The 14,224-nt window shown below is 38.1% G+C and overlaps 1 protein-coding gene across 1 annotated transcript; it reads left to right on the forward strand.

The window, feature by feature from the left end:
* The first annotated feature begins 950 nt into the window (after window positions 1–950).
* LOC147855642 (uncharacterized) lies at window positions 951–12,871 on the forward strand. The gene is made up of 19 exons (XM_087330119.1): window positions 951–1,267; window positions 1,698–3,734; window positions 3,823–4,956; window positions 5,034–5,124; window positions 6,292–7,399; window positions 7,778–7,857; window positions 7,943–8,027; window positions 8,107–8,198; window positions 8,278–8,346; window positions 8,436–8,472; window positions 8,649–8,731; window positions 9,149–9,892; window positions 9,986–10,022; window positions 10,116–10,173; window positions 10,451–10,557; window positions 11,140–11,205; window positions 11,295–11,409; window positions 11,515–11,553; window positions 11,947–12,871. The coding sequence occupies exons 2-19, from the start codon at window positions 2,048–2,050 to the stop codon at window positions 12,102–12,104; spliced, it is 5,790 nt and encodes a 1,929-aa protein (XP_087186245.1). The 5' UTR covers window positions 951–1,267; window positions 1,698–2,047; the 3' UTR covers window positions 12,105–12,871.
* Window positions 12,872–14,224: the final 1,353 nt, after the last annotated feature.

Here is a 14,224-nt window from a genome sequence, read left to right on the forward strand (position 1 = left end):
AGAAATAGCACCACAATACAAGCTTATGAATAGATTTGGATAATCCTTTTGGATAACCCAACATTTCTTTCGAATTACTTAATGATTGTGGAGGAAGTGCGGTGCTTTTTGGTGGGATTGTGGACCTCTTTCTCTCCCATCCCTAAAAGTGGAGGTACTGAGAGAGAAGAGAGAAGAAATATATACATATACATATACATCCACGCACACACACAGACTTTACACTTAATCAGTTGATTGAATGAGAAAGACAGAGAAGATGGAACTATAATCGAGGAAATGAATGGCACTACTTCTCATACATTTGTCCCTAGACCTAGACACCTTCGGATCAATCATCAAATCTCTCTCCTAGGCAAGAGAGAGGATGTATAATTACCTCAAGTCCCTCATTCATGAGAGGATCTACAGAGAAGATGTATCATTAGTAATTACCTCCAGGCTCCCTCATTTATGACAGGATCTAGAGAGAGGATATGTAATTACCTCAAGTCTCACACACACATGAGGGGGTGGCATACAGAGAGAGGATGTATGATTGTCTCTCTAATTCACGAGACCATGCGTAATCACTTCAGTAAAAGGTCCATTGAAGTGTTAATATAAATGTTTATTTCATCTCTCTATGACCTAGTATAATTTAATGATGCGGTATAAGAGGTTGTGCAGAGACTAATCACCCATCATTGATCATGTAATCCCTCTCTATCTTTGTAGGCCCTTCTTTCTCTATCCATCTTCGTGACTACTTTTCATTAATCAACTTTAGAAATAATTCTGAATTTGGCAAACCTCTCTCTCTCTCTCTCTCTCTCTCTCTCTCTCTCTCTCTCTCTCTCATATTCATCACCGAACTTCCTCATTTACTCACTGCTTCCTCCCCATTCGTCCACACCAGTTAAAAAGTATCAGCAATCTCTCTTCTTTTTACCTATTTGCAAGTCTCCCCCTTCATTTTTTGACGTCCTGTTGTGTACCTTTTAACATCCTTGAGTAGAGAGAGAGATAGATAGCTTTACCTTTTCTCCATCTGCACCCTTCACTCTTTGCCCCTTCTCTCTAATCAAAAACCTGCAAATTTCAACCCATTTTTGCTTTCCTTCTGCCCCTTTACTCGCCTTTCCTCAACAATTTGCTCTGAATTCTCTTCTGAACCCTCCCTCACTTGCTCTCTCTCTCCCTTTGCCTCTTGTTCACATCTCAATTATACCCTCACAGATCTCGATTATCCATCTCAAGGCATTTTATATATACTAAGAGCCTTCAGGTAAGCATATGATTATACTGCAACGTGTAGTTTCTACCCATATCATAATCTCCAGAATTTTAGTTTCATCATAGCACTATGGACCCTTCATTTCATCTCAATTTCCCTAGATCTAGGGTATCTGCAGCTTCAATGGAAGTATAACATGAGAAAGCTTTATGTCTTAGAGATCTGCAAGAGAAATTCCTCTTTAATGGACAAGGAACTGGAAAAATTCAGTGAATTTCCTCTCAATTCGGTGTCATTTCCTAATTTTCTTAACTAACTCAGGGAAATTCCCACCAATTCGTCATTATCATTCTGCAATTTGCCATATTCTCCTTTTCCCCGTCTTCCCAGAATAGTTGATTTTGCATAACTTGTGTAATTTTGCATCAATTTTTTCTAAGTTTGCCAGAATTTTCAGTAAGTTTGATGAATTTTATGGCAGGAATGGAGGGGAACCCGAATTTCTCAACGAACACAAAAAAGTGGTTTTGGATGAGTTTATTGCGACGAAAAACATGACGAAATAGAGAGAAAGTCGAGCTTTGTGCGAATTATAAGTATAATTCGCAGTTCTCTGACCCACATTGGAGTCTCAAGAAATGCATCATTTCATAGTGATGGGTCGTTAGGAAACCATTTCCACTACTTTCTGCATCATTTCAGTCCCAATGGCCCGCTATTGCTAGAGGAATCTAGAGCATAGAGATATATAATCAAAACAAGTTCAGAGCATAACATAAAAGTTTTCTGCAGATACAACAATAAATCAACCAAGCAGAAGTATTTCTGGGGATGACTATCCAAGAGTCAAGAGATCAACAAGAATTAAGCTCCACAATGTTTCAAAACATGGCTAATAATATGGCCCCAAGGAAGAGCCCTCAATGGCAGAGTCCTACTACTCAAACTCCTTTTACCAGTTTATTCCGTTTATTGGTTGAACCCGATCCCTCGCAAGAAATGAACATGATAGATCAAGATATATGCCTCACTAACCCTTCATATCAGAGTCCAAATGTTGCTTCCCTTGGAGCAAATCCAGCTTTATTTGGTGAAGATAGAAGAGAACAAGTAATTATACCCCCTGTAAGCACACAAAGCGGCACAAATAACCCATATCTTGCTAGATCTATTACTTTGGAAGAAACTGGGGGATCTGCAAAAAACACTCAAAGCCCACTCACCACTTACCAGCAAGGTCAAGAGCAAAGACAAATACTTTCAGAGAAAACCTCAAGTTTTTGGAGTTATCCAGGTAGATTGAGTGAAGCTAATCAATGCCATGGTGGTATTCTAAATCTGGAAGAGCAAAGAGGGACGGTGTGTCAAGAGGGTACAAATTATCATTCTAAATTGAATATAGAGCATGGTAGGGAAACAGCAAATCCAGCCACAATTAGCAGATCACCCCAAGATAACAGGTCGATGTTTGCATACACGCAAAGCTTGGATCAACCTACACAAGCTCTAAACCAGGAAGAGAACAGAAGAATATGTGGAGAGGGTCCAATTTATCATTCTAAATTGACTACAGAGCATGGTAGGGAAACGGAAAATCCAGCAGCAACTAACAGATCAGCCCAAGATCACAGATCCATGTTCACTTTCATGAAGAGCTTAGATCAACCACAAGAAATTTGTGATAAAAGCTCGACGCAATTTTCCGATGTGCCTGGAGTGCATAGGTTGAAGGCGCAATCCAACCACCACCCTTCTTGTGAACCTCCCATGCTAGTAAGATCTCCTTCCCCAGATATATTGCAGAGGTTCTCTCTCTCAAGCCAACAGAACACATGCTTAAATGGAGTGTCCAACATAAATTCACCTGCAGAAAATAGAGGTGTGAGTTCTTCTCAAATGCAATGGTCCACTTCTAGGGTTGTAGATTCAAGACCTCCTGTTCAATCTCCTCAAACCATTATGAATGGGAATTCTGTAAACCATAGACCCACAATCCAACAGGAATCAGGATGGGTTGGCACCAATACACAACTTACTGCACACAGAAGTGGTTCTGGTTCAAATATCGCAGGCTCCTTGCACCACCAATTAAACGAAAATTCAGCCTTCAGCAACCAAGGTGCTTCACAAAGGCATATGAATATTCCAGATGTACTTCACAATAACCAGTTGCCACCATCCGAACATATCCAGCATAAATGGGCTTTTACAAACACACAAGATTCTAACCTTTTTTCTCATAGGAGTTCATTGGAGACACAATCCTATCGAGGTATCCACCCTTCACCCCCAGTCACAATACAAGGACAAGTACCAAATAAACCCTTGTTGCAACAATTTGATGCATACAACCTTGAGACAGTACAGCAACGCCTCGCCCAACAATCATTCACTTCTAATGTAGCATTGTTGAGGCAATTCGAAAGTTATGACATGAGTCAACCCATAAAATCCTCTTCTCTTGATGCTGGAAAGGACCATGTTGCAGTGGCCAATAATCATTATACAAGTAAACAGAGTATGTAGTTAACTACTATGATAGCAGAATAGATCATTTGCAATGGTTTTTTAACTCTAACTTTTGCACCATTTTCTTTGCCCAACAGATTTTCGAGCACCGGAAGCCCATTCCAATGGTATTTTACATATTTCACCTTCAAGAAACTCTCCAGCTTGCGGTGATATGCAGCAGGGATCAGCTTCAGCAAGCACAAATTATGATGCAAAAACAGGGCAGTTAAGCATGGTCGTCGGTGAGTCCAAGAGGCTTTCTAGTCTCCGCACAGAGATGAGAAAAGGAAGCTTGCAAGATAGTCAAGATGAACCTCAATCAAAACAAAGAAGGAAAAAGGTTCGATGCAAAGTGCTAAGAGACAAAACTAAGCCAAGGGGTCGTCCAGGAAGAAAACCAGGCATGCCTGGGGATGCTGGCAAAGCAGCTCATATATATGGAGATGCAAAACATGAAGTTCAAAATGGTGATGCTGCTGAACCACAAACGTCCTCCCATCTTGAATCATTGGAGGCCAGCAACACTGGAAAATTCGTTTACCAAGAGGGAGGAAATTCTGCTTTTGGGCTGTTCTGTAATGAGGGAATGATCACTCATAACGAGTGTACAAGTGCCAACAATGGGATTTCAATCAACCAGAGAGAAATCTCTATAGGTGCTGGCCAAATGGTAGTATCACATCCAGACATACGCCGACTGGTTGATTTCTTGGGTCTATCAGATGAGAAATGCCGTGCTGGAGAAAAAGATCTAGCATCATGGAACGTAATATCTACCAATGAACCGCAAAATCATACTTCAGTAGTAGAAGGAAATGAACTTGTTCTATATGGCCAAAACTGTGAGGCATCTGGAATGCAAAAGTCACATGACCATGCCTTACCTCTGTGTCTATTCTCAGGTGAAACCTCCTCAACAGGATCAACTGAATTGGTGGTTTCGAATGGAAGTTTGTCATTGGTCAATATATCAAAGCATGACAGCTTGCAGATGGTTCCATATAATGAGAAGAGGGACATTGTTTTATCTAGAGCCATAAGAACTTACAAAAAGATCCGAGCAAAAGTTCAGCTGGATCCTGAATCACAAAGAGTATGGCTTCAACTTGAGAATGGAGGCAGTCCAGAAACTGATACTGATCCTGATAAAAAGAAGTATTGGGAAAAGGAGAGAGCAGACATGAAAAAAAAAATTGATATCTTTATCCAGAAAATGCATTTTGTTCAAGGTAAATTGCAGTTTCTAAGGGAAAAATATTAACATTGTCTACATGAGGCTAAATTAACAACTGATTCTAAATTGCAGGAGACCGTCGTTTTTCTCCTTGGAAAGGATCAATTGTGGACTCAGTTGTTGGAGCTTTTCTAACTCAAAATGTTTCTGACCACTTGTCTAGGTAAACCTCTTTCACTGTAATGACTCTGTTTCAAGAACTATCTTTGAATTTAGGAAGCGCAAGATAACTTTCCATGTCGTATCAAACTCGTCGATCAATAATGATCAAGAATATACAACTATTTACGTGATTGATATATATTAATTGGGACCTGCAAATCTAAAAGCTTCATTTGGGATGGTGGCATATGGCCACAAACTTCAAGACTGAAACTTTCAGAACCCAAGAAGGTTGTGAAATATCATATGGCCTTGGTTCAGATTTCCATAGGGATTGGGAGAGGACATAAAAAGAGAGATACAGAAGAGCAGGAGGAGAAGGAGAAGAAGAGGTGAAACACAAAGAAGATATGTAGGTTCACAAAATACCAACAGTCATTAGAATCAACTTCAAGGGTGCACTTAGGAAAATGGAATACTAATTATAACGACCGTAGTTAAGTTTCAAACATTAAAGAAAAGTCCTGAGATATAGTACAAGTATTTTCTATAAGATGCATCTAGCTCATATCATTCAACTCGGTTTAGGCTTATGGGCGGCTAGCTCTTCCCTAAGGATAAAGTCCCGTCTTCTGTTCTGTATGGACTCTAGCAAGCTAGACACTTTTGTTCTGATGTTCCAGAGGAATAAGTTTGGCAGTTTAGGCATATGTACTCTGATCTTTTTCTTCCTTCTATGATATTTGATATCTACGGGTTTGGTTCCATTTCCACGCCAATAGAATATGGCTCATGGCTCTCCTGGATCAGTGAGAATAAAAAAAATCCTTCATGCAAACTGTGTAAGAGTCTGCTATTTTCTTCTTAGACGGAGACTTCTTATTCATACTCTCTCCAAGTGTTCCTCTTCCTAAAGTTTTGATATGACCTCTTTCACAAGATGTTACTCCATTCCTTAACTGGCTATAACAAACTCTATTTTGGGTGCATGGATCTTTAAGTTGTTACCCAAATATATGAGTTGGGAGGCCTGGTAGCTTGATCACTAGGACATATTATTAGCATCATGACACATAGGACTACAACCATAACAGACATTACTCCATTTCAAGGAATCTTGTAAAACATGTCAATACATGTATGATTTCCCACTATCTAATTGATTAATTAAGTATTCCAGATACCTAAATTATCTGAGCAGTAACAGTACTTTCCCTGTATTTTACAGCTCTGCATTTATGTCAGTTGCATCTCGATTTCCGGCAGTTCCAAAGAAGGAAAGGGTTTATGACATGAGTCAGAGTCCATGCCAGACGCCGTGTGATGAGGAAGTTCCCCCTTCAATAATGGAAAAGGGTTTTTTCTGTTCTGCAGAGGAGCCATCTCCAGTAAAGCAACATATGGAAAATAATGATATCCATGAAAGCACAGCTACTGAAGTTGGTACCAGTGAGATAATTGATTTGTGTACACCAGTAAAACAAGAAGACAAAAAGTCTCCTGATTATCAGGGTCAACTTGGCACTGGACACAAGGGTTATTATGATACTTTAATGAATACACCTCAATCACAGCCCTGTGGAACACCTCAGAAAGGACAAACAGGTCTTCTAGCATCTGATGATGAAAGGAATTCAAGTTGTACCTTTGACATAGGTGATGCCACAGGTACAGTTGATGAAGTTTCTGGAGCTTTCGGACAAACCTTTCCATCTAGAAACAACAAAGTTCGCAGAATGCTTCAATTTGATGAGGCAACCAAGCCAGATCCCACATCATATTCTATTTTAGAAACTGATAAGCAAGTTAGTTTTGCACTTGTTCATGAAACAGAAATGGCATCTGATAACATCAGTGATCAACAAAGCGAGACAGAATCTGCAATGGGATCATCTAGCACTGTGCAGAGTATGCAAGATTCAAATTCAAATCTTCAATTGACCACTGTCCAGGATAGCATCCAGGATTTGAATTATCAGGCAGATATCATCCAAGCAACCAGTCAAGAGCTAGACACAACACTAGTACCCCAATTGGACAAAACCAAAAAGAAGAGAACTCTGTCTGTCAGTAGCATGAGCGGAATGGAAAGAGCTGAGCTAGAAGCAAACCAAAGGGGGCGGAAGAAAAACCATTATAAGGATTGGGAGTGTCTAAGAAGGGAGGTACAAGGTTTACCCAAGTGTGTAAAAGATAATCCCATTACACAAAGACCAAGGCCATCTGATCATGAAGATTCGGTCAATTGGGAAGCAGTTAGACTTGCTGATCTTGGAGAGCTAGCTGAAACTATCAAGGAGCGTGGGATGCATCATGTTTTGAGTGGCCGAATAAAGGTTGAACCATGCCATGCATATTATTTCCTTAGAGCTTTTTAATGCAATACACTGAATAAATGTTGCTATTTTCATTACCAATGCTAGATCATCACCATCCTGCATGTCGTTCTTACCCTATTACGAGAACATTGTTACTATTGCTCATGAGCACAAACTAGAGAGAGAACATAAGAAAGACAAGAAAACAGATGAATAACTGTTTTATTTCTTGATAAAATTCAGTAATACAAAAAAAACACTGGCACACAGATATAGCATGCATAAACTTGCTCCATCTCAAATGTAAGATCAAGCTGATAATGCATAGCCTAGATATACTGTCACTCTTTCAAATGTCACGTATATTAATTCTTTTTTATGTACAAATATATTCAGGCATTCCTTACATCAATTTATGAAGAGCACGGGAGTATAGACCTTGAGTGGCTAAGGAATCTCTCAACTGAAATGACAAGGTAACTGATGTCAATTCATTTGATGCTATGTTTGGACCTTCTAACAGCCGCACATTTCCTAATTCTTATTTGCACTTCTATACAGAGACTACCTTATGAGTGTTCATGGACTAGGAGTGAAGAGTGTCGAATGCATCCGCCTTCTAACCCTACATCATCTAGCTTTTCCGGTAGCTAAATTGTACATATTTACAGTGTTTGATTAAATAGAAACCAATAAATGTGTTGACCTTTTTGCTGCATTCTCAGGTTGATACCAACGTAGGGCGCATATGTGTGAGACTTGGTTGGGTGCCTATAGAGCCCTTGCCTGAGGAAGTCCAATTGCACCTTGTTGAGCTGTGAGTTTTCTTTTTCTTTCTGAGTGTTCATATCCTCTGGATCCTAGGTAGACCAATTTGAAATTCGTGTAATCTGCAGATATCCAATCCAAGAGACAATTCAGAAGTATCTATGGCCTCGTTTATGCACCCTTGACCAGAGAACACTGTAAACAATCTACCTCCTTTTCTTTCTCTGTACATTTAATTTGGGAAGGAAACCATCTCATACCTTTCTTTTCTTATGGTTCTAAACAGGTATGAACTCCATTACCAAATGATAACTTTTGGAAAGGTATCCCTCTATCTACACTTTCTCTCTCTAGAGATGCATGTATGTGCTATATAGGAGATGAACTAAATAAAATCTGACTTTGAAACTTGGTGTAAGAATAATGAAAGTTTTAAATCCAACAAAAACTGCTGTAAGCTTCGACAATATCTCCTCTGAAGTGACATTATGCATGGCAGGTTTTCTGCACTAAGAGCAAACCGAATTGCAATGCTTGTCCCTTGCGAACAGAATGCAAGCACTTCGCAAGTGCTTATGCAAGGTGATCTACATACTCTAATTCTGTATGTAACATGCATGAGTATGCTTGTATACATCATATATTAACATGAATTATGCACATGCATACATATGCATGAGTTTGCATGCATACTCATACATGAGCATTATTCACGTAAGTATTTGCCAAGCAATGTTCTGTTGTTCTGCATGAGTTCATCATGTCACGTATTTCCTGTACAGATTGATGTCCATAACTGTGGTTGCGTGGCTGTCCTTGAGCCTTCTATTAATATTGTGAATAAATGTATACACATGCATAAATTTTCTACTCATATAAAAGCAATGTCTCAATGGATAACCCAATGCACTGGCAGTAAGTGTGATTCCATGCATATTTCAATGGATGCTAAATAGACAAACAGATGTTAATAAAGATCAATTAACCTTGTGATTGCAGTGCAAAACCACTTTTGACGGGGCCAAAAGAAGATGAAGCTAATAGGATATGCTCTGGAGGTGATAATAAAGACCTTCCTGCTTTGAATATGGATAATAAACCAACAGCTCTTCTAGAGTATCCACAAGATATATCTGAGGTTTCCCAGGAAGCACCCCTTGTTTCAGAAATAGACAGCAATACAACACTTGCATTTCGATATCAGGATGGTCCTTCAGTACCCTCCTATGGTGAAGATTTCTATGTCGAGATGCCTGCATCACCAGAACAAACATATGAGGAAGACCTCATGGATATTGAGGACATGGGAGCCAACATGTATATATATAATGATTACAAAGACTATTCCTTGGATTTGATAGGTGAAAACATGGCCTTAAATCCATCAGATCAGTCCCTCATTGCTTTTATTAACAATCAGCTAGCTTGTCAAGAAGCAAAAGCTGCTCCAATTCCATCAACTCTCTCAGCTACTCATGTTTTCAATTCCTCGCCTTCAATTATGTCAAAGGATAACAGTTGCTCTCCAAATAGGTGTTGTAATGATGAGCTGGCCTCATCATCACAACGAGTACCAAGCTGTGGTTCTCAATCTGTCAGCAATTCGGATGTTGCATGTACACCTACATATCAAACCGATATTGTAGAATTATCACAAAATGCTATTGTGGTGGTGCCAGAAGCAGCTAGGATTCCTGCTCCAGTATTGAAGAATGTTGGGCGCATGCGTACCATCCATTATGTGTAAGTAATCTTTTCATTGAGACTCAACCTGGTATCCAAGCCAAAACTTATTTTCATGTGCATCTGAATCTCCTCACTAGTTTCCTTCTGCAGATATGAGCTCCCTGATGATCATTGCCTCCTAAACTCGGTAAGGTTCATATTTTTTCCTTACAATTCTAATCATAATTTAATTGACACAAAGCAGTTATAAAACATTTTTGTCATAAACATTATACAACAGGTGGACCCTCGGGAGAAGGATGATCCATGTTCTTACCTACTAGCAATTTGGAGTCCAGGTATACATAGCTATGTCAAAACTCAAATACAATAGTAACAGAGTAACCCTCTAAAACTATCTACTCTCATGAAACAGAAAAATTATAATGCCTACCCTAGACTTCTCTTTGTCAGAATCCAAATGGATTCCAGACCTTGAACATGAGATTAAATCAATTATCCATGGTATTTCTCCAGATCAAGAAATATTCAGCCCATTGCTCATAGTGGTTTTGCAATATTTATCAGACACTCGGATTATATTGTTTTCAATCTAATTTAGAGTTATTTCCACAGGTGAAACTCCAGAGTCTCAGCAGGAGATTGATGAAGTCTGCAGGGATGAATTCACTGGCAGCAGCGGCTCATCCCAAGCTGATGAGACTGTTGCAGGCACTTTGCTGGTAGGAAGATTATTTCTTGAAATTATAATTAAATTTGTTGATCCAGAAGGTAACCCACATACACTGATATTTGAAACTAAGTTCATCCATACCTTGACATGTGGAAGTTGAATGTGAAGTTTTTGCATTCGGCTACCTTCTGGTCCCATGCCTGCCATATGATCATTTCACCATATCTGAGAATCTTGAACATTGAAATGTAAATTCGTGCCTTAAGATCTTAATCCAAATTTCATAATAAGAATATGAGTGGTTCCCATACCCAGAAGTATCCATAAATATGATGTTTATATTGAATATATAGCATAACTCATGTGTATTTTCATCTGGACATGAAACTCCTTTCATTCTTAACCAAATGTTAGCACCAATCTTTTTTGGAACACATATTGTATATCAGACAATCGTTTACACCTCCAAATTTAATAAGCTTGAAAATTTTACTTCATACAGATACTTAGCAGGGTCTAAGATCTAACTAATGATACTGAATGTTTGATCTCAATTATAAACATGCATTGACCATAACAATGACTAGTGTTTGTAATTTTCTTGTATTAATTCCATTATCTGTGGTTGTAGATTCCCTGCAGAACGGCAATGCACGGGAGCTTCCCATTGAATGGAACTTATTTTCAAGTTAATGAGGTATGAACTTTTCGACAGTATTCCACATTATATCATGAAACACCTTGTCTTTTGTATAGCATGATTTAAAAACTCAAAACATCTTTCAGGTATTTGCTGACCATGAAAGCAGCTTGCACCCACTTCAAGTCCCTCGCTCTTTGCTTTGGAGCCTGCGTCGAAGATTCGTCTACTTCGGCACATCAGTACCCAATATTTTCAAAGGTGCCAATGATTATATTAATGGAAATATATTTTCCTGTCTAGTAAATGTCATCAGCAAAATTCTAAATCAACAGATTTAACAACCTCATCACTTCTTTTTTGTAGGCTTTTCACAGGACGAAATAAAGGACTGTTTCTGGAGGGGTAAATGTTCTCCCTTTGCTTGTTTCATATTTCTTTCAATCTTCTCTCAAAGATTGTTTTATATTGCTTGTATTTTCTATCAAATACTGATGCAACATGTTCTAAAGATATTCATGACATTGAAGTGCCATATCATGAGATACACCTGCCTACTTATCAGAATGTACCAACCTTTACTCTTTTCAAGAATGTGTTATCTACATTCTCTAGAATATCTACTGTCAACAGAATACAATTTTTCTACTTGAGTGTACATATTTCTCATACACAGTAGAACTTGGGCAAGCCAGATTCAAGTTAACAAGTCCTTAATATGAAAATACTTTCAATGTATAAATCATTCACACTTACAATGATTTTGACTGGTATCCACTTATCCTTTCTCATTTGCAGGGCATGTGTGTGTGAGAGGATTTGACCGTCAATCGCGTGCCCCGAAACCATTGGTATGCAGATTGCACTTTCCAATAAGCAAACAGCCACAGAAACCAACCAAGCAGCAAAGGAAAAAGAAAGATGAGACATCAGGAATATCAACTTTACACACATAAGTATTAATTCATACACATGCTAATTCCCTATGGTGAAATTTTTCTTTCTAAACATGAATCACAACTTGTTTTAAACCCCACAGTGAGAGGGCATTAGCTTCCCAAATTGAGCACAGAGGCAAAATTATAGATTAGAATACTCCATCCCACATGGTCATTTAAAGAAAATCATTTGATTTATGTAAAATCACAAGCAAATAAAGAGCTCATTTCTGCTCTGTGGAAGCGTATTCAAAGAGGAGCGTAAAAACCGCACCTCTTCTGTATAGTGTAGAGAGAATTGGGAATTCTATTTCTGATTCTTCCGATACCATCACTGCCCTTAGGGGTCAGGGAATGGTCCATCAGAGAATATGATTTGAAATGGATGCCTCTCACTTTGATTTCATAGTTACATTGGAAGGAGATGAATTTATATGCAGTCTTACAAGACTTTTTATATGAAATCATTTCCTATTTGGTTTCCCCACCTGAGACAAGAGCCTCTTCTGTGCATAGAGATTCTACCACAGGTTCAAACTCACAATCCTAATCTGACGGCCCATTAATTATTAACATATTCAAAGAATTTAATATCCAAGGCACACGCACATTCAATGTGCTTCATTTGCTATTTGTAAGAGCATACATACAACTTTGAAATCATTTTCCTCTGCCACACATTCGTCTACAGCAATCTGTATTTATAGCCATGAATGGAGAGGTGGAGTTGTAAATCGTTCTTTAACCGCATTTATGCCTCTGCTATACATTCTTTCACATTGATATTTTAAGTGTTCTAGACAGATCTCCTAATCTTAAATTTTCTTTTTTGAAACAATAGTGTAAAAGTTGAAAAACCTCAGAAAATACCCAAGTGCACAGTTCACATTGTTATCTAAGCAAGCTACATGGTTCAAATTTATAGATTAATTTATTTCTAACATAGATTAATTTACTTCTAAGTTACAGCATTTCATGGCTGTCCAGAAAAAATGCATCACGACCATGTGAGGTTAGAAAAGTTGAGATCTGTACCTTTGGAGAAATTGCACAAATATCACAACTTCAAAACTTCCAATGCATAATACGAATTCTACTAACAACCATGAATGAATGCATTAAACTACTTTTGATGAGTCATAGAACAAAAATCTTTAAAAGCATACTTATGGTGTAATGATCTGTCTTCAACAAAATATCTGTATAAACAGATCCATGGTGCAATGCTGGATCTAAACAAGTAAGCCAAAAGTTTGCATCCAGTTTTCATTTCCAAATTTCTGTTTAGTTGAGGTTTCTTGTACCTGATTGCCATTTTTTTAACTCCCTCACAAATTTCAACATGTAAAAATGCATTCAGAAGGTTCCATCCCTTAAAACGCTAACAGCTTCTGCCTATCAAAACTCCCTTTATAGATTTTATAAGAATAATTGCAACAATGCAACTGTGCAACACGCAACACTATATAAATGCAGTAATTCATCCTGCAACACACATTCAAAGGGAGAGTTCTATCTCTTAAGAGTGACTGTTGTTAGATATCAAATCTCCCTTTCAAAATTTATCTGTATAATTGCAACAATCCATCCTGAAACATGCATTCGATGGGTTCCATTCTTTATGAATGATGATTTTGAACTGTATCTCCCTCACATATTTTATCTGGATAAATGCAACATGCATTCAACGGGTTCCGTCCCTTAAGAATAATTGCTTCTGGATATCAAATCTCCCTTTACAAATTTTATCTGTATAAAAATAGAAATGCATAGCATTTCATCTATTAAGAATGATGCTTCCTTATACTGAATCTCCGTTTACAAATTTTACCGATATAAATGAAGCCATGAATATTTTCAAAGAATTATTCCATCCCTTACGAATGAGATCAGTTTCTACAAGTTCTTACGAAAAATTTATCTATACAAATTCCCTTAAGAATTCATAATTCTCAGATTTTTGAGGGTCAAAGAGAGCAACATTCCTTGAGAGACAATAATGGAGCTACGACAACTTATTAACAAAAAAAGCTTTCGTCAGAAAATAGATTAGCTCCCTTCATTCACTATTCTGCTATGAGAAATTGTAATAAAAACCTTCGTGAGAAAGAGACTAGCTATCACCATATATGGCTGCA

This window comes from Azolla caroliniana, unplaced genomic scaffold (genome assembly GCF_043228905.1).
Source record: "Azolla caroliniana isolate FFs.n. ecotype wild unplaced genomic scaffold, voAzoCaro1.0.p SCAF_14, whole genome shotgun sequence".
Classification (NCBI taxonomy): domain Eukaryota; kingdom Viridiplantae; phylum Streptophyta; class Polypodiopsida; order Salviniales; family Salviniaceae; genus Azolla; species Azolla caroliniana.